This window comes from Arachis duranensis, chromosome 8 (assembly GCF_000817695.3).
Source record: "Arachis duranensis cultivar V14167 chromosome 8, aradu.V14167.gnm2.J7QH, whole genome shotgun sequence".
In the NCBI taxonomy this organism is placed as follows: Eukaryota; Viridiplantae; Streptophyta; class Magnoliopsida; order Fabales; family Fabaceae; genus Arachis; species Arachis duranensis.
This window is the reverse complement of record NC_029779.3, coordinates 25,552,036-25,571,591: the sequence shown is the minus strand read 5'-3', so window position 1 is coordinate 25,571,591 and position 19,556 is coordinate 25,552,036. Positions and strand designations below refer to the sequence as shown.

At 35.7% G+C, this 19,556-nt stretch overlaps 6 protein-coding genes across 9 annotated transcripts; 3 read left to right on the top strand and 3 right to left on the bottom strand.

Annotated features, from left to right (window-relative positions):
• Window positions 1-72: 72 nt before the first annotated feature.
• LOC107461562 (scarecrow-like protein 30) lies at window positions 73-2,370 on the top strand. The gene has a single exon (XM_016080082.3). It carries the CDS (start codon window positions 291-293, stop codon window positions 2,190-2,192), a length of 1,902 nt encoding a protein of 633 aa, XP_015935568.2. The 5' UTR covers window positions 73-290; the 3' UTR covers window positions 2,193-2,370.
• Window positions 2,371-4,481: 2,111 nt separating this feature from the next.
• On the top strand, window positions 4,482-6,863 carry LOC107461600 (scarecrow-like protein 9). The gene is made up of 2 exons (XM_016080121.3): window positions 4,482-4,642; window positions 4,813-6,863. Exon 2 carries the CDS (start codon window positions 4,822-4,824, stop codon window positions 6,739-6,741), a length of 1,920 nt encoding a protein of 639 aa, XP_015935607.1. The 5' UTR covers window positions 4,482-4,642; window positions 4,813-4,821; the 3' UTR covers window positions 6,742-6,863.
• A 264-nt stretch (window positions 6,864-7,127) lies between these two features.
• Window positions 7,128-9,280, bottom strand: LOC107461604 (uncharacterized). The gene is made up of 5 exons (XM_016080127.3): window positions 9,146-9,280; window positions 8,876-8,967; window positions 7,879-7,960; window positions 7,693-7,778; window positions 7,128-7,489 (listed from the first exon to the last, which is right to left on the bottom strand). Exons 1-5 carry the CDS (start codon window positions 9,185-9,187, stop codon window positions 7,261-7,263), a joined length of 531 nt encoding a protein of 176 aa, XP_015935613.1. The 5' UTR covers window positions 9,188-9,280; the 3' UTR covers window positions 7,128-7,260.
• A 183-nt stretch (window positions 9,281-9,463) lies between these two features.
• LOC107461601 (uncharacterized) lies at window positions 9,464-12,155 on the top strand. 3 transcript variants are annotated; one of them, XM_052252533.1, is made up of 10 exons: window positions 9,464-9,571; window positions 9,828-9,875; window positions 10,103-10,177; window positions 10,383-10,407; window positions 10,506-10,538; window positions 10,652-10,773; window positions 10,876-11,006; window positions 11,158-11,312; window positions 11,416-11,678; window positions 11,812-12,155. In XM_052252533.1, the coding sequence occupies exons 2-10, from the start codon at window positions 9,873-9,875 to the stop codon at window positions 11,905-11,907; spliced, it is 903 nt and encodes a 300-aa protein (XP_052108493.1). In that variant the 5' UTR covers window positions 9,464-9,571; window positions 9,828-9,872; the 3' UTR covers window positions 11,908-12,155. The 3 variants fall into 3 exon arrangements, with proteins under 3 accessions (XP_052108493.1, XP_015935608.1, XP_015935609.1); XM_016080122.3 differs by having other exon boundaries at window positions 11,089-11,312; XM_016080123.3 differs by having other exon boundaries at window positions 9,464-9,574; window positions 11,089-11,312.
• Window positions 12,156-12,220: 65 nt separating this feature from the next.
• Window positions 12,221-14,749, bottom strand: LOC107461603 (uncharacterized protein C24B11.05). 2 transcript variants are annotated; one of them, XM_016080124.3, is made up of 9 exons: window positions 14,603-14,749; window positions 13,997-14,072; window positions 13,852-13,917; window positions 13,644-13,741; window positions 13,484-13,521; window positions 13,278-13,365; window positions 12,883-13,182; window positions 12,657-12,722; window positions 12,221-12,466 (listed from the first exon to the last, which is right to left on the bottom strand). In XM_016080124.3, exons 2-9 carry the CDS (start codon window positions 14,055-14,057, stop codon window positions 12,311-12,313), a joined length of 873 nt encoding a protein of 290 aa, XP_015935610.1. In that variant the 5' UTR covers window positions 14,058-14,072; window positions 14,603-14,749; the 3' UTR covers window positions 12,221-12,310. The 2 variants fall into 2 exon arrangements, with proteins under 2 accessions (XP_015935610.1, XP_015935611.1); XM_016080125.3 differs by lacking the exon at window positions 14,603-14,749 and having other exon boundaries at window positions 13,997-14,585.
• Window positions 14,750-14,818: 69 nt separating this feature from the next.
• On the bottom strand, window positions 14,819-18,876 carry LOC107461561 (ATP-dependent zinc metalloprotease FTSH 8, mitochondrial-like). Its single transcript, XM_021129128.2, has 9 exons — window positions 18,826-18,876; window positions 18,495-18,681; window positions 18,285-18,359; window positions 17,942-18,093; window positions 17,268-17,744; window positions 16,419-17,186; window positions 15,993-16,220; window positions 15,353-15,656; window positions 14,819-14,927 (listed from the first exon to the last, which is right to left on the bottom strand). The coding sequence occupies exons 1-9, from the start codon at window positions 18,874-18,876 to the stop codon at window positions 14,878-14,880; spliced, it is 2,292 nt and encodes a 763-aa protein (XP_020984787.1). The 3' UTR covers window positions 14,819-14,877.
• Between the last annotated feature and the right edge of the window lie 680 nt (window positions 18,877-19,556).

The following is a 19,556-nucleotide window of genomic DNA, read 5'->3' as shown; positions in this document are numbered from 1 at the left end:
ATATATATTTACATTTATATTATTCTATAAAAAAGGGCTTGACCCAAAAAATAGCCTTATACCATAGCTGAATATAGGTTACTCTTCAACTTACACAAGTGTTTCATAGATACTGAACAATACTACTGTGTTCTATAGGATTTATCTCCTGTTATCATTGTCAGGTTCTAATGATGATATATAAATCATTGATTAATATCCAAAAATTAAGTTAAAAGGGTTAGCTATTTTGATTTTTGAACCTTTCTTGTTACATATAGATTATATCTTTGTTTAGCCTTAGATTCAATATGCTTTCTACCAATCCTTATCTAGAAAATTTCCCTGGTCATCTGCAACCAACAATGAATGGTTTTCATTCATCATCTTCATCTTCTTCCGGAACCATCTCAAGTGGAGATTCCACTGAGTCTATTAAATATTCCAACAACATCCTCAGATACATAAGTGACATCCTCATGGATGAGGAAGATGACTTGGAGAACAAACCCTGTATGTTGCAACAGTGTTTGAGGCTCCAAGCTGCTGAAAAATCATTCTCTGAGGTGCTTGGAAATTCATCAAATTCTCCACCATCTCAAGGCTGTGATGAAAGCAACCAAGATGGTGATTACTGTCGCAGCACAAGCTTCGAAAGCTATAGCAGCTTTAACACTGATAATAGCTCTTATGAGTTTGATTGGGTCAATCTTGTTGGCGAGTATGAATCGTCTTTGCTACAAGCCTCTCTTCTTGGTGGATCTTATGGAACTCACTACCAGAACATGGTTCCATTGATCAACAATGAAGAGGGATCTAGTCCTGGAACAAGGGAAAAGAGAAGCTATCAGGTTGATGATGACGCTTCATATGAACAAGGCCGAAGAGGAAACAAGATCTCAGCTACTGTTTTCTCCAACGAGTCAGAGCCACCAGAGATTCTTGATGAAGTGCTGCGTATCCGGTTTGGAAGAAGTAAAAAGTATTGTTGTGTTGAGCCCTTATCGAAAAATGACATGCTGAAGATGCAGAATGTTGGATCCAATTCGAAGACAGCACGTTCAAAGAACAGAAACAGCAACACAGATGCAACTGTGGATTTATGGACTTTGCTAACTCAATGTGCACAAGCAGTGGCAGACTATGATAAGAGGAATGCATATGATACACTCAAGAAGATTAGGCAGCATTCTTCACCGTCCGGCGATGGACTCCAGCGTATGGCGCATTACTTCGCCATTGGCCTCGAGACACGGTTGAATGCCGGAACACCGTCATATCCTCCCCTTGATATGGCATCTGCTGCAGATATGTTGAAAGCTTACAAACTCTACGTTACAGCTTCGCCTTTGCAGTGGATGACAAATAAATTGGCAACCCAAACAATCAAGAACCTGGTTCAGAATGAAAGCCGCGTTCACATTATTGACTTTGGAATTTGCTATGGTTTCCAGTGGCCCTGCCTTATCAGGTATCTGTCAGAGAGAAACGGGCCTATAAAGCTTCGTATAACCGGAATTGATCTTCCTCAGCCGGGTTTCCGGCCGACGGAAAGGGTCGAGGAGACCGGAAGACGGTTGGAGACTTTGTGTAAGAGGTACAAGGTGCCTTTCGAATACAACTGCATTGCACAGAAATGGGAAACAATCAGGCTTGAGGATCTTAAAATAGACAGGAATGAAGTGACAGTGGTTAACTGCTTTTACAGGCTGAAAAACCTGCCGGATGAAACTGTGTTAGTAAACAGTCCAAGAGATGCAGTGTTGAAGCTGATCAGGAGCATTAATCCAAACATCTTCCTGCATGGGGTAGTCAATGGCTCTTATAGTGCACCGTTTTTCCCGACTCGGTTCAGGGAGGCTCTCTTCCACTTCTCATCGCAGTTTAATATGTTTGAAGCTAATTGCCCCCGCGAAGATGCAGAAAGGATGATACTTGAAAAAGGGACGATTGGAAGGGATGCTATCAATGTGATAGCTTGTGAGGGAGCAGAGAGAGTTGAAAGGCCAGAGAGCTACAAGCAATGGCAGATTAGGAACAAGAGAGCAGGCTTCAAGCAAATTCGGGTGGATCAGGAATTGGTGAATGAAATCAAGGGAATGGTGAAGAATGAGTATCATAGAGATTTTGTGGTTGACCAGGATGGCAACTGGGTTTTGCATGGCTGGAAAGGTCGTATTTTTCATGCTCTCTCTGTTTGGGTTCCTGCATAAGCAGAAAGCAGTTAGTAACATAGTTTGGTAATGAGATTCTATACTTTGTTTTTATTTTCTTTTCTTCCTCTATGACGGTTGTATAATATAAGATAAATATTGATGTTTACATCCCTTCTTGTATTAACCTAGCAATCAATCAATCATATTCCCTTTATTTGTTTTAGACTTGGCTCAATTTTCTGGATATGAAAATTCTGTGTGTGTTTTGCATGGTTATAGAAGTGAGTGGTGCTAGATATAAATGTAGGGACAGTTTTTTTTAAACTATGAAGTAAAGAAAATGGATTGTCCCGATTTCTTTATTAAAAAAATTAAAGGAGAAAAAATCAGAGGTCCTATTTGTACTTTTATTTTTTTTTTTAAAACAAAAATCGGATGGTCCAATTTTAATATTAATTTTTTTAATTATCTAAAACACAAATCGAAATCGTACAGTCCAATTTGTGTATTGCAAATTTTTTTAATTTTTTAAACACAAATCAGAAGGTTTGATTTACTCTTAACACCACAACTACGTAAAACATCCATATACTCCATAACTACGTCCTACGCCACTTTCCCTTCTATATCTAAATTAAAAAGTGTGTTTGCTTTTTCTATTGTCTTGTCATTAACATCTTCTAACCTTTTGGTGTAAAATTGTTTTCTCTGAAACAATGCAAACAAAATCAAGTTTAACTTCACACACCTAGTATAATTGGGATTTTTTCTATTTTTATTTTTTTTTTAACCAAAGACAAAGTGAGATGAGGAAATTTAATTTGAATATGGAAGCAAATGAATGAAGTGCTGGACTCGCGTATGGGGAGGAGGGGTGTTTCACCTCGTTGTGGGATCAGAGGAAGCAGAATTCGGACTCTCCGAGTTGTGTCCCTTAAAATGTAAAAAAAAAAAATCCAAAACAAGAAAAACAAAGGGTCCGAATTCTACGTTTCAGATTTCAAATTCCATCAGCTACAAATCAGACCATGTGATTTGTGAAGCAAAATTTCATCACCAAAGAACTCGCATAGTCCGAGTTGTGTACTCTGAGTTTTTTCAATTTTTAACACAAATCGGACCCTCCGATTTGTGTACTCTGAATTTTTTTCAACTTTTAAACACAAATCGGAGGGTCCATAATTTTAAAAAACACCAAAAATTATTATGTTAAAGTATATCACTCATTTTACTTCCATATCAAAACTTTTTAGCCGTGAGATGACATATATGATATATCAAACATGAAAATCATAGATGTATAATTTTCTGACCCTTGTTTAGGAAAAAAACAAAAATAAATTAAAAAAGACTTTGAAATTTAGACAAATAAACCCACCTAAAAGACTCATTTCCACTTTGATTTCCAGAAATATTAAGCTGATTGTTGAATTTTAGCTTCTTCCTCATTTAATTTCTATAGAGCCAATGCTTGATTGCTTGGTCATTAAAGTATTATCACAACAAAGAGCAAAATATTCAGAATAACGAAAAAGCTTTGAAATTATTGATCTTCACGCATATTTAGCATATGCATGATTTCTCTAAAGTTGATAATTCCAGATTAAAAAAAATTAGATACCAGATCTGATTAAAAAAAATTAGATACCAGATCTGAACGAAAACTTTTGGCATGTGCATGATTTTATCTAAAGTTAAGGGTTGGTATCTTATCACGAATAGTAACATATGTTTAAATTTGTAGGGCTAAAAGCCTTACCACACAAATTGTTATTGGAAGAATGGTAGAGGGTTATCAGAATTTATTATTTTTTGTTATTAGTATATTTAAAAGTATAAAATAAAGTATATTGTTAGATTACTCGACTAAAATAAAGTATATTATCAGATTACTCACTAAAAAAACTAGATTGAAAGAATTGAGTTAACTAAGTAATTGCAAAAAATAAGACTATATATTTTTATTGCATTGCTACTTTGCTAGTAAAAAAAAAAAATTATAATAACATAGCTTTGACCGTGCCTACCACTAACTCATCCTCTATAATTGATTGTTAATATAGCAGTAATGCTTAGGAGTCATAATGAGTAAGAATATAAATATATATTATTTTTTAAAATTATAAAAAACACAAAAAATTAAAACTTTTCTATTTAAAAATTAAGAAGATAATTAAGATGAGTTATGATTTTTAATGATGTTTTTTAAAATAATTGTACCATTAGAATATGAAAATGGCAAGTGGGGGTGGTGGCTATGGCACAGCTTCTATGAAGGTTCCTCACCACAGAAATGGCTTAGTTTCATGTGTATTTATATTTATATTATGCTATAAGAAGGGACTTGACCTCAAAAACTAAGCATAGACCATATCTGAAAAGCAGCTGATTACTCCTCACTTAGAATTCATAGATACTGAATAATACTACTTTGTTCTATAGGGTTTATCTCCTGTTATCATCATCTTCTAATGATATATCATTGATCATTATCCAAAAATTAAGAGGTCAGCTATTTAGATTTCTGAATCTTTCTTTTTCCTTGGTAGATCTGTTCCTAAGAAACAACCTTGTTACAGAATAGATTCTCTCTTTGTTTAGCCTTCAATTCAATATGCTTTCTACCAACCCACATCTAGAAAATTTCTCTGGTCATATCTCACTGTTTTCTAATCAGGAACCAATAATGAATGGTTTTCACTATGAGGGTTCATCATATTCACCTGGAACCAGCTCAAGTGAAGATTCTGCTGAGTATAATAAATATTCCAACCCCATCCTCAGATACATAAGTGACATCCTCATGGAGGAGGAAGATGACTTGGAGAACAAACCCTGTATGTTGCAGCAGTGTTTGAAGCTCCAAGCTGCTGAAAAATCATTCTCTGAAGTGCTTGGAAATTCATCAAATTCTATACCCTCTCAAGGGTGTGATGAAAACAACCGAGATGGTGATTATGGTCGGACCACCAGCTTCGAGAGCTATAGCAGCTGCACCACTGATCATAACTCTTATGAGTCTGATTGGGTGAATCTTGTTGGTGAATATGAATCTTCTTTGCTACAAGCCCCTGATAATGACTCTTATGAGTCAGATTGGCTCAATCTTCTTGACTCCCCAAATGATGGATCTTCAGAAATTCACTACCAGAACATGGTGCTGCAGACAAACAATGAAGAGGGATCTCGATCTGGAACAACAGGAACAAGGGAAAAGAGAAGTATTCAGGTTGATGATGATACTTCTTATGAACAAGGTCGAAGAGGAAGCAAGATCTCAGCTGTTTTCTCTGATGAGTCAGAGCCACCAGAGATTCTTGATGAAGTGCTGCGTGTTCAGATTGGAAGAAGTCAATGTTTATCTGGTGTTGAACCCTTACCAGAGAATGAGATGCCGAAGAGGCAGAATGTTGACTCAGTTGGATCCAGTGGAAAGACGGCAAGATCGAAGAAAGGAAGCAGCAGAAATAGCAACACAGGTGCAACTGTGGATTTATGGAGTCTGCTAACTCAGTGTGCACAAGCAGTGGCAAACTATGATCAGAGGAATGCATATGATACACTCAAGCAGATTAGGCAACATTCTTCACCAGCTGGGGATGGAATGCAGCGTATGACGCATTACTTCGCCATTGGCCTTGAGACACGGTTGAATGCTGGAACACCTTCATATCTTCCCCTTGATATGGCATCTGCTGCTGATATGTTGAAAGCTCACAAACTATATGTGACAGCTTCTCCTTTGCAGAGGATGACAAATACATTTGCAACCCAAACAATCATGAACCTAGTACAGAATGAAAGCTGTGTTCACATTATTGACTTTGGAATTTGCTATGGTTTCCAGTGGCCCTGCCTTATCAAGCGTCTGTCACAGAGAAATGTGCCTATAAAGCTTCGTATAACCGGAATTGATCTTCCTCAGCCGGGATTCCGGCCGGCAGAAAGGCTCGAGGAGACTGGTAGACGCCTGGAGAATTACTGTAAGAGGCACAATGTGCCTTTCGAATACAACTGCATTGCACAGAAATGGGAAACAATCAGGCTTGAGGATCTTAAAATAGACAGGAATGAAGTGACAGTGGTTAACTGCTTTTACAGGCTGAAAAACCTGCCGGATGAAACTGTGTTAGTAAACAGTCCAAGAGATGCAGTGTTGAAGCTGATCAGGAGCATTAATCCAAACGTCTTCCTGCATGGGGTAGTCAATGGCTCTTATAGCGCGCCGTTTTTCCTGACACGCTTCAGGGAGGCGCTCTTCCACTTCTCGTCACAATTTGATATGTTTGAGGCTAATGTCCCCCGCGAAGATGCAGAAAGGATGATACTTGAGAAAGGGTTGATTGGAAGGGATGCTATCAATGTGATAGCTTGTGAGGGAGCAGAGAGAGTTGAAAGGCCAGAGACCTACAAGCAATGGCAGATTAGGAACACGAGAGCAGGCTTCAAGCAAATTCGGGTGGATCAGGAATTGGTGAATGAAATCAAGGGAATGGTGAAGAAAGAGTATCATAGAGATTTTGTGGTTGACCAGGATGGCAAGTGGGTTTTGCAGGGCTGGAAAGGCCGTATTCTTCATGCTCTCTCTGCTTGGGTTCCTGCTTAAGCACTTAGTAACTTAGTCTTGTAATGAGATTTTACATTAGGCCGGTTGAAACAATACCATAAAAGTTCTGTTGTAATATTTTCTTCCTCTATGATTGTAAATATCTAGATATTGATGTTCAATTCTCTTCTTACTGATATTAACCTGGGAATCACATTCCCATTGTTATTTTAGTTATGAAGCACAACAAACTTGCTTTATTACTGATCACCACAGAAGCAAAATGACTTAAAGTAGAACACACAAAATTATTAATGATCAACTGTAACACATATTATAATAATATAAAGATAAGGTAAACGTAAAATACATGGACTTCTGGCCTTTAATCTAAAAGTATTAAAAATCATGGTAAATCATGAACCTCAACTATAAATTCAGATGAAGAGGTCAAAAAAGCAGATTAGTTGAATTACAAATACATTGATGTATCTAAAAATACAAAACGTACAAACACAACTAAAGCATGTCACGGAACCAAAACTAACTTCTTGTAAGCAATCCACATGTCCAGTGAACTCATCTTTTTTGTTTGGCTTTTGACGATCGAAGGACATTCCAGTCCAGCTTATCTACATTTGGTTTTCTAAAAGAGCCCAAACTATTTTTTGGAGTAGATTGATTATCAACATCATCATCATTCTTGGGTGATTTGTTTGGATATTGTTCTTCACAATTAACTTCAGCCTGTTTCCTTTTCCCATTGCCATTAACACGTTCCGAACCTTCTGTTGTAGAGTTGTTTTCTCTGAACCAATGAATCAAATTTAAGTTCACACAGTTAGTAAAAATTTCGGCCTTTTCTATTTTTATTATTTTCATTTAACCAGAGAAAGTGAGGATGACATATAGGAGACATGAAAATCATACATGTATAATTTTCTGATCCTTGTTTGGGAAAAAAAGGAAATAAATTAAAAAAAACTTGGAAGTTTAGACAAATAAACCCACCTAAAAGACTCATTTCCACTTTGATTTCTAGAAATATTAGTTTCAGCAGCTGGCTGCTGAAGTTTAGCTTCTTCCTCATTTAATTTCTACAGAGGCATTGCTTTGTCATTAAAACATGATCACAAGAAAGAGCACAATATTGAGAACACGGAAAAAGCTTTGAAACTATTGATCATTCACACTCACATCAACAGAAGGATTAAAACTTTGAAATGACATACGACCTCTTGCTGCCCCTGGATGGGGATCACCTTCCATTATGACCACACTGAATAGGAAAATAAAACAGCAATGAAAATGATAGTTCCAGGTTAAAGGCAAATTATATATCAGATCTCGATGAAAAATTTTAGCATATGCATGACTTCATCTAAAGTTGTATCACGTAAGATATAATAACATGTCCAAATTTGTAGGGATAAAACCACCCAACAGTAGATACCCATATTCGTCAGACCAAAAGTAATTACTGCCAACCATCTTAGAACCTAGAAACAATAGTTATTCTCCAAAGCTTAATTATCAATATTAGAAGAACACCGCTGATTTAGTAAGCAGCAATCAAGAAAAACCAATGCCATTACAATTCACAAGTTACTACGAGGATTCTGACTGTTCATTGTTCAGTAGATGTAACTCAATGTTAAATAAGAGTTAAGACCACATAATTGCAATTAGGAGGTTTTCTCCTTTGAAACATGGGGAGTTTAATTCATTATACACCAATCACTAAAGTAAAAGGCTCAATTCATTCAAGAATAATGAGTTTCTAGGAAGTGGGCAGTGGAATGAAAATTCAGTAGGTACACACTGTCTTCTGTGTCATAGAACACAAATCAAATTATTGTACAGAGCTGCACAATTTTTTTACTTCACCAAGAATTTTCATATTTTTGTGTGGTTTCATCATAACAATTCCAGAATAGTCCAAAGGCTTGATGCTGATGTTTGTCTTCACTCTTCACTCATCATCAAGCCATTGAAAATAATGAATAATAATGGGGAAAACATGGCGCATAGATAACTCTAAGATGCATACAACTTTGAAATTTCAAAAACAATAGCTAATCTGTAATCACTAATCATAAAACAATGAGCTGAGAATTCAATAATTCAGTAAAAAATTGTTGAGCTGACAAATAAGCTACATTAACCAAATATGAAGAAGAAAACGAAAAAATACCATCTTCGAGTAACGGTGGTAGTTGCAGCGAGATCAGGTTGGAGTTCCTCTTTCTTCGTTTTCTCTTCTCTCAGCGCCGCCCTCTGCATGAACTGCACAATATCCAAACAAAAACAACCAACAACACCGTTACCTCCCCCTCCATTAATCAAAACAATAAATTGTCGTTAAAAGAAGCAGCAGCTAAGATTTCAGCTCAAAATTGGAATCTGGAAAACAAGGGGGCAAAAAAACAAGAGGGCGTTTGCATGTTTATGTTCAAGTTTTTACCTTCAAGTTCCTCAAAGTGCTAGAAAGCTCTCGCTTCGCCATAATTATAAACTTGCAGCTTCAAAGTCTCAGTCTTTCAAATTCTCTCTTCGGCTTCTCCACAAAAAATCAACAGAATGAAAGAACGAACCTTAACCTAGCTAACAAAATTATTAATTACTGGAAACTGATTATCTTTTCATTTCTTTTTTTAGACATAATTGGGCCGAAAATAATAAATGTGGGCTTGATCCAATCCAGCCCAGGTTTGGGCCCAAAAAAGGGAGAGAGGTTATCTTGTTATGGAAGCCGAAGATTTTTTTAATTTTCACTGAAAACCAAACGGCAGAGGTCCTAAACTATAAAAACAGCGAAACCTTGTGTTTCTGTGTTCATCACTTTCCTCCAAAGTGAAAACTAGCGACCACACTGTGTTTCTTCTTCCAGGTTGTTGTGACATTACCGATCACTCATTCTTTCTTGTTTTCTCTTGTTACGCTCACGTTTCTTCTCCTTTTACTCACTGTGAAAGAAAAATAAATAAATAAAGGAAACACTTTTTCCCCCTCTTTTGAGCTGGTGGATTTTCATAGGATTCATGGATTTGTAGTGAGATTCTATGAGCTGCATGAAATTTTGATTCTTTATCTAAATATGTTTATTTATATGGTGGATTATTTTGGTGTTTGTTTATTTGGTTCAGGAGCACTTTCTACTGCGTGGAAGCTTCTCCCTTTTATCCTTAGCTATGGTATGATCACTAATGTTTTTCTTTCTTTTTTTTATGTATTCTATAGTGCTGGATTAGATTCTGAAAATAAAGCATAAATTTTAAACTGGAATGGATTGGAGACTTCGTTAATCAGTGTCATTGAATACTGTCTTACACTCTTGCTGTCCCTACCTTCTTTTTTTTAATTTGCTGTGACAGTTTTTTTTTTAACTCTTTTGTTCTGGTTTCTGTGTCGAATATTGCAGGCTTTCAGTGATGATGACCAAGATACAACCTTTGAACAGATATATCGTTGTTACCCTGTCTCCTTCATCGAGAAGGTACCTCATTGTTTTGACTTGATGCATCTCATAACTCTCTTTCAAGCCAGAGCTTTCCATTCTATTCATAAGACATTGTATACATTTCACTTAGATTTGGGTTTATATCTGCACTTTGTAATAGCACCCCTTGCTGGAAAGAAAAATAAATAAATAATCATAATGGGATCTCAAACTGATTATTATTTCTCTTGATCTTATGCAGTCAAATCTGGAAAAGGGTGATAAAAGTATGTGACATCTTACATTTTGCATCTTTGGTATTATAGAAATTTGATGTATTTATTGTGCTTATAAAATTTCTCATGACAATTCTTGTTGCCCCCAGTCATCATGCCCCCTTCAGCCCTCGATCGCCTCGGTTAGTTGTTATTCTCTGGTTTCCACCAATCAATTGTTGTTTTTCCCACTCTTGAATTACCTGATTTATTCATCTGAAGACTTGTCGTGATCTTTACTAATGATGTTTTTCAGCATCCTTGCACATAGACTACCCTATGTTGTTTCAGCTTAGCAATCCTTCCGCTGGGAAAGTCACTCACTGCGGTGTCCTCGAATTCGTATCTGATGAAGGGATGATATATATACCATATTGGGTATGTGATCTCCTTTCCTTGATTTCTTTAAAATATTTTTTACCCAATGAAATCACTTATTCTTACACTTGCTAGTTTTTTTTGTTCCGCCCATATCGCCAGATGATGGAAAACATGCTCCTACAAGAGGGAGACACTGTGTGTGTGAGAAACACCAGTCTTGCAAAAGGAACATATGTGAAGCTACAACCTCACACCAAGGACTTTTTGGATATCACCAATCCAAAAGCTATGTTAGTATTCTTTAATACTTCTCCTACTTCTTCGTCTTCTTTTGGCTCAACTGATATTTCCTTTCTTTCGCCTGGTTGACAGCCTAGAGACTTCCCTAAGGAATTACTCATGTTTAACAACCGGTGACACTATAATGGTTGCTTATAACAGCAAGAAGTATTACATTGACATTGTTGAAACAAAACCCTCTCCTGCAGTCAGTATAATTGAAACAGATTGTGAAGTTGATTTTGCAGCACCTCTTGATTATAAAGAACCTGAGAAACCAGCACCCTGTGCTCTATCCAAAAGGAAACATTCGGAAGGTTGTCCCTCGTCAATCAACTTTGAAATACTCAGAAGAGTTTGATTAGTTTTCTTTAGTGCAAAATTCTTTAACAGATTTTAAGTTTATTCTTTACATTTCAGTTGAAGATGATGAGCCACCAACGACAAAGGTTCCGCAATTCAGTCCATTCACTGGCTCCGGAAGACGTTTAGATGGAAAACCTTCAAGTTCAACACAATCAGCCGATCAAACTTCCTCTCCAAACAAAAAGCAGAAACAAAGCAACGATGAAACAGAAGGCTCTGATTCTAAATCATTGAATACCACTTCACGTAGACATTCTGGAAAACTTGTGTTTGGGTCAAATGCAGCTAAATTTGACACTCAGAGACCACTGCCGAAGGTAATTTTTCGCCATATTAATCTCCCGGAGAGACAGAAAACCCTTCAATTTCTGGTTCATTGATTACCATTATTTGTATTAACATTTACCTTTCTGAAAGTCCAGCTAATCAATTTTTCTCTCTTATTATTAGGCTTCTGAGAATATCACTAAGCAAGATTCATCACAGAAGCAAGAAGCACCGAAATTCCAAGCTTTCACGGGAAAGAAGTATTCATTGAATAGTTGATCCTTATTAGGCTTTCTTTTCTATTGATTATTTTGGATATAGTGAAATAGAATTGAGCCTGCTTTCATTATGGCATATCATGATTCTTCTTGTGTAGTATATTGATCATTCTTAGTGTAGTAGTACCTCTTGAATCATGAAATTATCACATCTAGAAACTAAGGAATATCTCTTGTCCATAATAGCTACTACATTTCGGACTTATTTGTGATGCTTTATTAGCCAATTATTTTCTCAATTTCTTCTCATTACTTAATATTTTGTGCCACAGAAGTATTTGGCTTTGCCTTTACAAAAGGAAATAACAAGTTGCTAATAGAAACTCAGTTATATAATCATAATCTCATTCTTTCCAATAACAATAACATTATTGGATGGTTAACAAAGTAGATGTATAATAAACTTAAGCTATGACAGATGTTTCAATTGAAACCTTCCTAGAATACTTGACCCCTTCAGATTTCTCAGCAGCTTCCCACAGTTCTGGAAATGCTTCCTTCATATTATGTATACTCTCTAATGCATGATCCACTCCTGCGGTTCTAACATAAGTACCCACCTGCATTCATATTATATATGGATTTCACATGAAATGTATAGATTTGTAAGGATTTAAATGCATACTGCAATACTAAATGGACATCAAAATAAAACCTAAAACAAGTTCACTTTAATGCTAGTCATTATGAAAAAACCTAAAACAAGTTTACTTTAATGCTCATAATTGTAATTATGGAGTGAGTAATTACCACTACAGTGTGAAGGCCCAATGATTTGCCCGTGGCTAAATTGCGGATACTGTCATCAAAGAACAACTACAAAAGAAATGAACAATGATTTCATCTGTCACTAAAGGATAAAGGGAAATGATAATTGGTATATGTTGATTGTTATAGAAGAATGCAAAGAGCAAGATAATCATGTAAAAGGTTAAACGAAATTCGAATTAGATACAGAAGAGATCAACAATCTTACTGTTCTTTGAGGGTGAATGTTTGCCAAACTAAAAACCTTTTCAAATGAATCTTGAAAAGGTTTGCAGACTACTGGGGTCCTTGGAAGCACAATATCAGAATCAGGCTTACTCAAATACTCATAAAAATCAAATATTCCTGTGCTAATTGCTCTACTTCCATTGCCAAGTTTGTTCTCAGGATCATTCAACTTGTTGAATGGGTTTAATGTTTCAAAGCTTATGATCCTTTCAAAGCAATCCTCCAGTCCAAGCCTTTGAAGTACTCTACCTGCATGTGCCTCATCTGAGTTTGTGAAAACCTATATAGCAAATAAATAAATAAAATGATCCACATGTAGTAGAGAGATTTTATAAACCATGTGTTATTTTCATCCATTTGAATAAATGAACTTACAACTTTTCTGATAGGCAAGCTTAGCAAAATTCCCTTAATAATAGGGTCAGGTTTCAGCAAATTATATGGCAATCTCCCATGAACAAAGCTTTTCAACACAAAAAAAAAAAAGAAAGAAAAGAAAAATTAAGATGCCTGTTTCATATAACTTGATTATATTAGAAGATGGTCAAATAGAAACACGACAAATTTGTAAAGGCATTTACCCATGAAAGTCATCATAGTCAAAGTCATATCCAATTGCCTGGTGAGAAGAAAAGAGGCAAAATGACTAATTAAATTCGATCACAATTGCATATATAATATTAACCATTAATAAGAAGAAAAAGGGAAAAAAAATATTAATGAAGGTTAATTGAGTTGTACCCTGAGACCAGCCATTGTTGTCCCATAAACCTTGTATAGTGAATAGCATAATTCAGGAACTTTAGCATCCTCTATGTCAAGTGTTTGAAGCATGTAATCTGTGCAATGATTCAATTAAACAATCACAACTTGAAATACAATCCTAGAAACTATCACACTTACAAGCAATCAGATACTGAGATCATAAAGTGGTTAACTGATTGATTACCTTGAATATTTTTTGTCACATGCGCTGATAATCCAGAACTAAAAGGATAAAGGGTATCATCAAGATCTGAAAATATAAAACAAAATGTAAATATAAACACGAGAAACTATAAGTGATTAAGTCATCCAGGTTCTAGAAGTCTTACCAAACAAAAGACAATCATATTTGGCCTTTGAAACTTCCTGGAACTGATTCCCGTTTTCCATTTTAGATTCTAGAGGCTAAATTACAACGATCCAGCAGAAAAAAATAAATAAATAAGAAAAAAAGATAACCACCACTTTAGATACAAGAATGAAACTGCATATTGTTGTGTGAAGAATACATAAAAATTTTCATGAAAAAATTTTCTTTCTTGTGTAATGCTTAAGAAGGAGGAAAAATGTGCATTCCAAGAGTGCACATTAGAAAAGTAAATCAGTAAGGAGTGCCATTGAAAACTGACTTCAAATTCAAGAGACCATATATGTGCTAATTTCCAAATGGAAACTAAGATGGTAACATCAACACATAACTGATAAATAAAAGAAGTAAATCCATAAGAGTGTTGAAAGTGGCAGGTTAAATAGACTCACAAACTAAAACACAGTTTCTGATAGTGTAGAGTCTCAATCATAAACCAAAAAAGAAATGATGATAAATGAAAAAAAGATATTAAAGCACTCACATTTTTAGTAAAGAGAAAAACAACAGAATGAAAGAGTAATACACTACACTATGGCAGATAGAGCATGAAAACTAATGGACTTACAGTAAATAAAGGTTTCAGCAGAGAAAGAAGGATTGAAAGATTTAAGAAAATGGAGAGAAGGGAAAGGGAAAAAGAGGGTTAATAAAGGAATGGCGTTGAGTGATCAATGTGTAACAGTTCAAAGTTGACGATCCTGTTATAAAGAAGTAGAAAACGGAACAAACTGAAAAGCTTATGACACATCACTTCTTTTTTAGTTGTACCACGTTGTCCACTCAAAACTTGACACGTTGCTTGCTTCAATGTTTCAGCTTCCACCACCTGCCCTTGTCCTTTTACTTTGTTCCTACGCGGCAACGTCCATTGAAGGTAATTGATTCTGCAACTATCAATTAAACAAAGCACTTTAGACAAGTATCCCACGTGGTGTTGTTAATGCTTCCGAAAAAAGCTTGTATAATCGTGTTGTTTTCTGAATTTCTTTTGCTGCTATAGTTAATAAGAACGAGACTCTATTTAAAAGAAAAAGAAAGTTGGGGAGAGTATATGCCAAGTTAAGTTAAGGCCAAACATGGCAGTGTCGGTGCTTTTGTTTTATTGAGTAAAATCAAAAGGTTCATTTTCATTGGTAAATAAATAGTATGAGTCATTTTCTTATGACTTGAGAAACTAGAAAGAGAAATGGTTAAACTATATGACTTCATAAGATTTTAATACAAGATATGTTGAGAAATAAAAACAAAATTGCATGTACAATGAGAAACAGAAACTTCAATGTTTTAAGACTCTCTCCCCTATCCTATGATTTACCATGGGGTCCTTGCCCATTGTTGTCATTGTCCAGTTGAAAATCTTGCTTGAAAGTATCATAATGGTTGTGTTCATCACTAGACTTGAATGGTCTTTCGCCCAGAACTTGAACCAAATCATCCCTGTATAGCACTTCCTTTTGTAGCAGCAACTCAGCAATTTGAGCCACTTGATCCTTGTGTTCCTCAATGAGGTTCACAGTAACTTTGTCACTGAAGCCATACACTGTTACTTGGTCATACATCAACTTAGTCACTTTTTCCAAGTCATTTTGTGCTCCTGTTGAGATTCTTCCAATCAGAACCTGCATTTGGAAACCAAACTATCATTAGTCTCATGCATGCATGGTTTTCAAGGTTGGTAAACAACATCTCATGAAGAAGATACCAATTAAGAACTAGTTTCTACTCATTGAAGAGAACTGATTTTTCTTCCAAATTAATCCTCCTAATAAACGTCTTTCTATTTAGAGAAAGAATTTATTAATTTTTAAGATTCCAAGGCACTTATTTCATCTACTATATCTACTTTTTCCTTCATTTACTATTCAACATGATATTTAGAAGGATTATTAGGAGGCTATATCATTGTTCTAGGAAACAAAAATTAGTGTAAACATGAAGGGAAAAGAGAAAACAACCTGCTCCGCAGCCCTACCACCAAGGATCCCACAAATCTCATCAAGAAGCTGCTCCTTTGTCATTAGGAGATTCTCACTGGGAACATACTGGGCAAACCCAAGAGCTGCTGTACCGCGAGGAACTATGGTTACTTTCAACAATGGTTGAGCGTGTTCCAAGAACCATGCTGCAACAACATGGCCAGATTCATGGTAAGCAACGGTACGCCTTTCCAACATGCTTACTACCTGGTTGAGAAACATACATTCCAATGTGGAAGCTCAGTAGAGGGGCCAGGGGGAGTGTTCCATTCCAAATAGGTTCAACATTTTTCAATTTAGTGCTACTTCAGTGTCAGTAATGAATGTTCATATTCAATTATTCATAAATAGACATAATCATCATGAGTTCCATGGTATGAAGTATGAACTCTAAAGACTACTTACCATGTTCTTCTTCTCCAATCCACCAATAATCCTATCAATTGCTGCCTCAAAATGTTCCATAGTGACGCAAGTCTTCTGGCTTCTTGCAGCAATCAGTGCAGCTTCATTGCAAACATTGGCAATGTCTGCTCCAGCAAATCCAGGGGTAAGTGCTGCAAGCCTCTGTGAATAATATGACGGATCATGGTCTAGTTTGATCCTCTTCAAGTAGATTTGAAATATCTGGTTGCGACCCTTAATATCAGGCCTATCGATGCTAATCTGGCGATCGAATCTGCCAGGCCTAAGCAGAGCTTTGTCCAAGATATCAGGTCTATTTGTGCCAGCAAGCACAACAATCCCAGAAGTGGTTCCAAAACCATCCATCTCCACCAACAATTGATTCAATGTACTTTCGCGCTCATCATTGCCACCAGAGAAGCTTCCACGTCCCCTAGCTCTACCTATTGCATCAATCTCATCAATGAATACTATACTTGGAGCACATTGCCTTGCTTCCTGGAACAAGCTTCTCACCCTTGAGGGTCCAACACCAACAAACATCTCCAGAAAATCAGAACCAGATATAGATAGAAAAGGCACACCGGATTCCCCTGCAGTTGCTTTTGCTAAGAGTGTTTTCCCTGTGCCTGGAGGCCCAACAAGAAGAGCACCTTTTGGAATTTTTGCACCAAGTTCTTCATATTTCTTTGGATTCTTTAAGAAATGCACAAACTCCATGATTTCTTGCTTTGCCTCATCACACCCAGCAACATCTTTAAAGTAGACCTGAAAAAGATTGAATCTCAAACTGGATACAGAAATCAACATCCATCTTATTTACAAAGGGAAAATCATAAGAGATTCAACCTTGTTTTTTGCATGTTTATCCACTTTAGTTACACGGGCTTTTCCTAAGTTGAAAATTCCACTAGCACCTCTGTTGTTGCCCCCACCAACACCAAACCCACCTTGCACTCTTCTCCCCATATACATGAGAGATCCCAAAAGCAAAAGTGTTGGAGCAAATCTCAATAACTCTTGGTACCAATGAACGTCAGAAGTATATGTAACAGGAATATAATCATGAGGGTGAATGTTGAGTGCTTCCTGTGCTTCCTCTAGCTTCTCCTCGAAGGACTCGACGCTGCCTATGATGAAATAGTATTTATATTGGCCTCCAGTTTCAACTGTTGCAGGAAGGGTTTTCCCTTCATCAACATGATCTCCTGTTCCATTATGGTGAGAGCCCTTTACATAGATTTTGGCAACTGACTTATTTGAAACAACAATGTGGTCTACTACGCCTTCCTCCAAAAGCTTTGTTTTAAACTCTTGGAAACTAATCTGCAAACAATCGAAGTTCCATCCATGTCAAGAAGAGCAGTGAAACATAAGAAACTACAAAATTCTGGCAAAATGAGGAGAGGTCTCATTGCCAGTAATCACATTGTTAGGTTCATGTTTTTAGCTATCAAGCAGGGACACTACGCAAAAAATAAAAGTCCTATTAACTGGTAATATATAAACACAATTATGCTTACCTTCTGGAGTTCATGTTCAGGTAAAGGAGCAGATGAAAGAAGTACCAACATCATCAACAAAGGTGTGATGATATTGTGAAGTAGTTTCTTCAAATTCTCTTGAAATTTTTCATGATTGTCAGTTTTGTTATCTTTGTTTGTGTTGGATTCATCTGAAATGAAAATAAGATATCAAGTGTTTGAAGTATTCATCAATAGCTGTTATGCAAAGTTGAGAGAGCTATATATCAATCCATTAGAACTTCAACAGCATAAGCATCTACCAAACTTGATATTTTGAACGCAAAAGTACACATTAGGCAGAGACTAATCAACAATGTCACCTAATACATTAACTTGATACCTTCTTTAGACTTAGATTTCTGCTGATCTTCTTTTGGAATTTCTTTCTTTCCCTTGGGATAGTAGTTCTCATAATCTGCCAAAAGAGAAATGCAATAAAAAATCAAACTCAAGAAATGACAGTATTAGCACACTAACAACAGCCACAATGCATGCAATGAAAATTGCATCAGCACACAACAAAAGGAAACACTTTTTTCCTTGCACTTACTTTTTTTCTTTGGGGCATTATTAATGCTGGAAAAGAGCCGATGAAGCCTATGCAATATTAAATTGGAAGCGAAACCATTGGTAATAGTAGTAGCAGCAAGAAAAGGAGCTCCTCCGAATGAAGAAGAAGCAACATAGCCATAACCCTTCAAAACGGTTGCTCTTCCAGCATCGCGTTGTAACAAATTCTATAAGCATATATATAAATATGCATCCACACTTTTTTATTTTTTATTTTTTCCTAAAAATAAATGAATGAAATAATGCAAACACTTGAATTCAAGAGAAAACATAGCGGGAGCAAAAGAAAACAAAAGAACAAGAAGGCTCACTTTAGCACGAAAATAGCGTGATAGGGAGTGACCAATCCTTGAAGCAATCATGCTTATTGCAATCGTAATCAATCAGCGTTGTTATTATCTTCTGTGGTCCTTGGCTTTGTTTCAACATACATAATGGAAAAAGTTATAATGGGGAACGTAAATTGAATAAATATTGATAAGCTAAGATTATTGTTGAGGATGAACATGGCGTAATTTGAATGTCAGGTTTCTTTTCTTGTTTATTTTTGGAAACGCCTCTTTCATTCATTCATTCCATTCCGCTAAAAGAACGAACAAAAGAAAACGATACGAGAATTTATACGTTTCGTTCTTTTTTTTAAAATGGGATTGAGTGGCCCACTTGTTTCCTGTTTTATTTCTTTAAGGTTAATATCAATTTGGACTTGACCAAAAATTACTTGCCTTGGACCTTTAAAATGTGTCTAATAGCAACCAATTTTAGTAACTTTGGTAAACAATTTAAATAAATTCTTTCAAAAATAAATTAAAATATAAAATTTTTATTAATTAATAATTTATAAATAAATTATTTTATATTTAAATTTTTAATTATAAAAATATTTGTTTTAAAATTGTAGCATTTGAATAAACGACACAAAAAATATTATTTTTTTATACAAAAGAATGAATATTAAAATAATAATGATAATAAATATCTTTTAAATCGATTAGGTAATTAATTTTTTATTTATCCTTTTATTAATTTTATTTATTTTTTT

What these genes read in the sequence shown, in the direction of transcription:
- LOC107461562 (XM_016080082.3), top strand. Translation starts at nt 291, where the DNA reads ATGCTTTCTACCAATCCTTATCTAGAAAATTTCCCTGGTCATCTGCAA.
- LOC107461600 (XM_016080121.3), top strand. Translation starts at nt 4,822, where the DNA reads ATGAATGGTTTTCACTATGAGGGTTCATCATATTCACCTGGAACCAGC.
- LOC107461604 (XM_016080127.3), bottom strand. Translation starts at nt 9,187, where the DNA reads ATGGCGAAGCGAGAGCTTTCTAGCACTTTGAGGAACTTGAAG. An exon ending in GCACTTTGAGGAACTTGAAG is followed by an intron (nt 8,968 to 9,145) that starts GTAAAAACTTGA and finishes GATATTGTGCAG; the next exon opens with TTCATGCAGAGGGCGGCGCT. An exon ending in ACCACCGTTACTCGAAGATG is followed by an intron (nt 7,961 to 8,875) that starts GTATTTTTTCGT and finishes TTTCCTATTCAG; the next exon opens with TGTGGTCATAATGGAAGGTG.
- LOC107461601 (XM_016080122.3), top strand. An exon ending in TTCAGCCCTCGATCGCCTCG is followed by an intron (nt 10,539 to 10,651) that starts GTTAGTTGTTAT and finishes GATGTTTTTCAG; the next exon opens with CATCCTTGCACATAGACTAC. An exon ending in TGATATATATACCATATTGG is followed by an intron (nt 10,774 to 10,875) that starts GTATGTGATCTC and finishes CCATATCGCCAG; the next exon opens with ATGATGGAAAACATGCTCCT.
- LOC107461603 (XM_016080124.3), bottom strand. Translation starts at nt 14,057, where the DNA reads ATGGAAAACGGGAATCAGTTCCAGGAAGTTTCAAAGGCCAAATATGAT. An exon ending in ATATGATTGTCTTTTGTTTG is followed by an intron (nt 13,918 to 13,996) that starts GTAAGACTTCTA and finishes TTATATTTTCAG; the next exon opens with ATCTTGATGATACCCTTTAT. An exon ending in ACATTCACCCTCAAAGAACA is followed by an intron (nt 12,723 to 12,882) that starts GTAAGATTGTTG and finishes TTTCTTTTGTAG; the next exon opens with TTGTTCTTTGATGACAGTAT.
- LOC107461561 (XM_021129128.2), bottom strand. Translation starts at nt 18,876, where the DNA reads ATGATTGCTTCAAGGATTGGTCACTCCCTATCACGCTATTTTCGTGCT. An exon ending in ATAAACATGCAAAAAACAAG is followed by an intron (nt 17,187 to 17,267) that starts GTTGAATCTCTT and finishes AATCTTTTTCAG; the next exon opens with GTCTACTTTAAAGATGTTGC. An exon ending in GTGGTAGGGCTGCGGAGCAG is followed by an intron (nt 15,657 to 15,992) that starts GTTGTTTTCTCT and finishes TTCCAAATGCAG; the next exon opens with GTTCTGATTGGAAGAATCTC.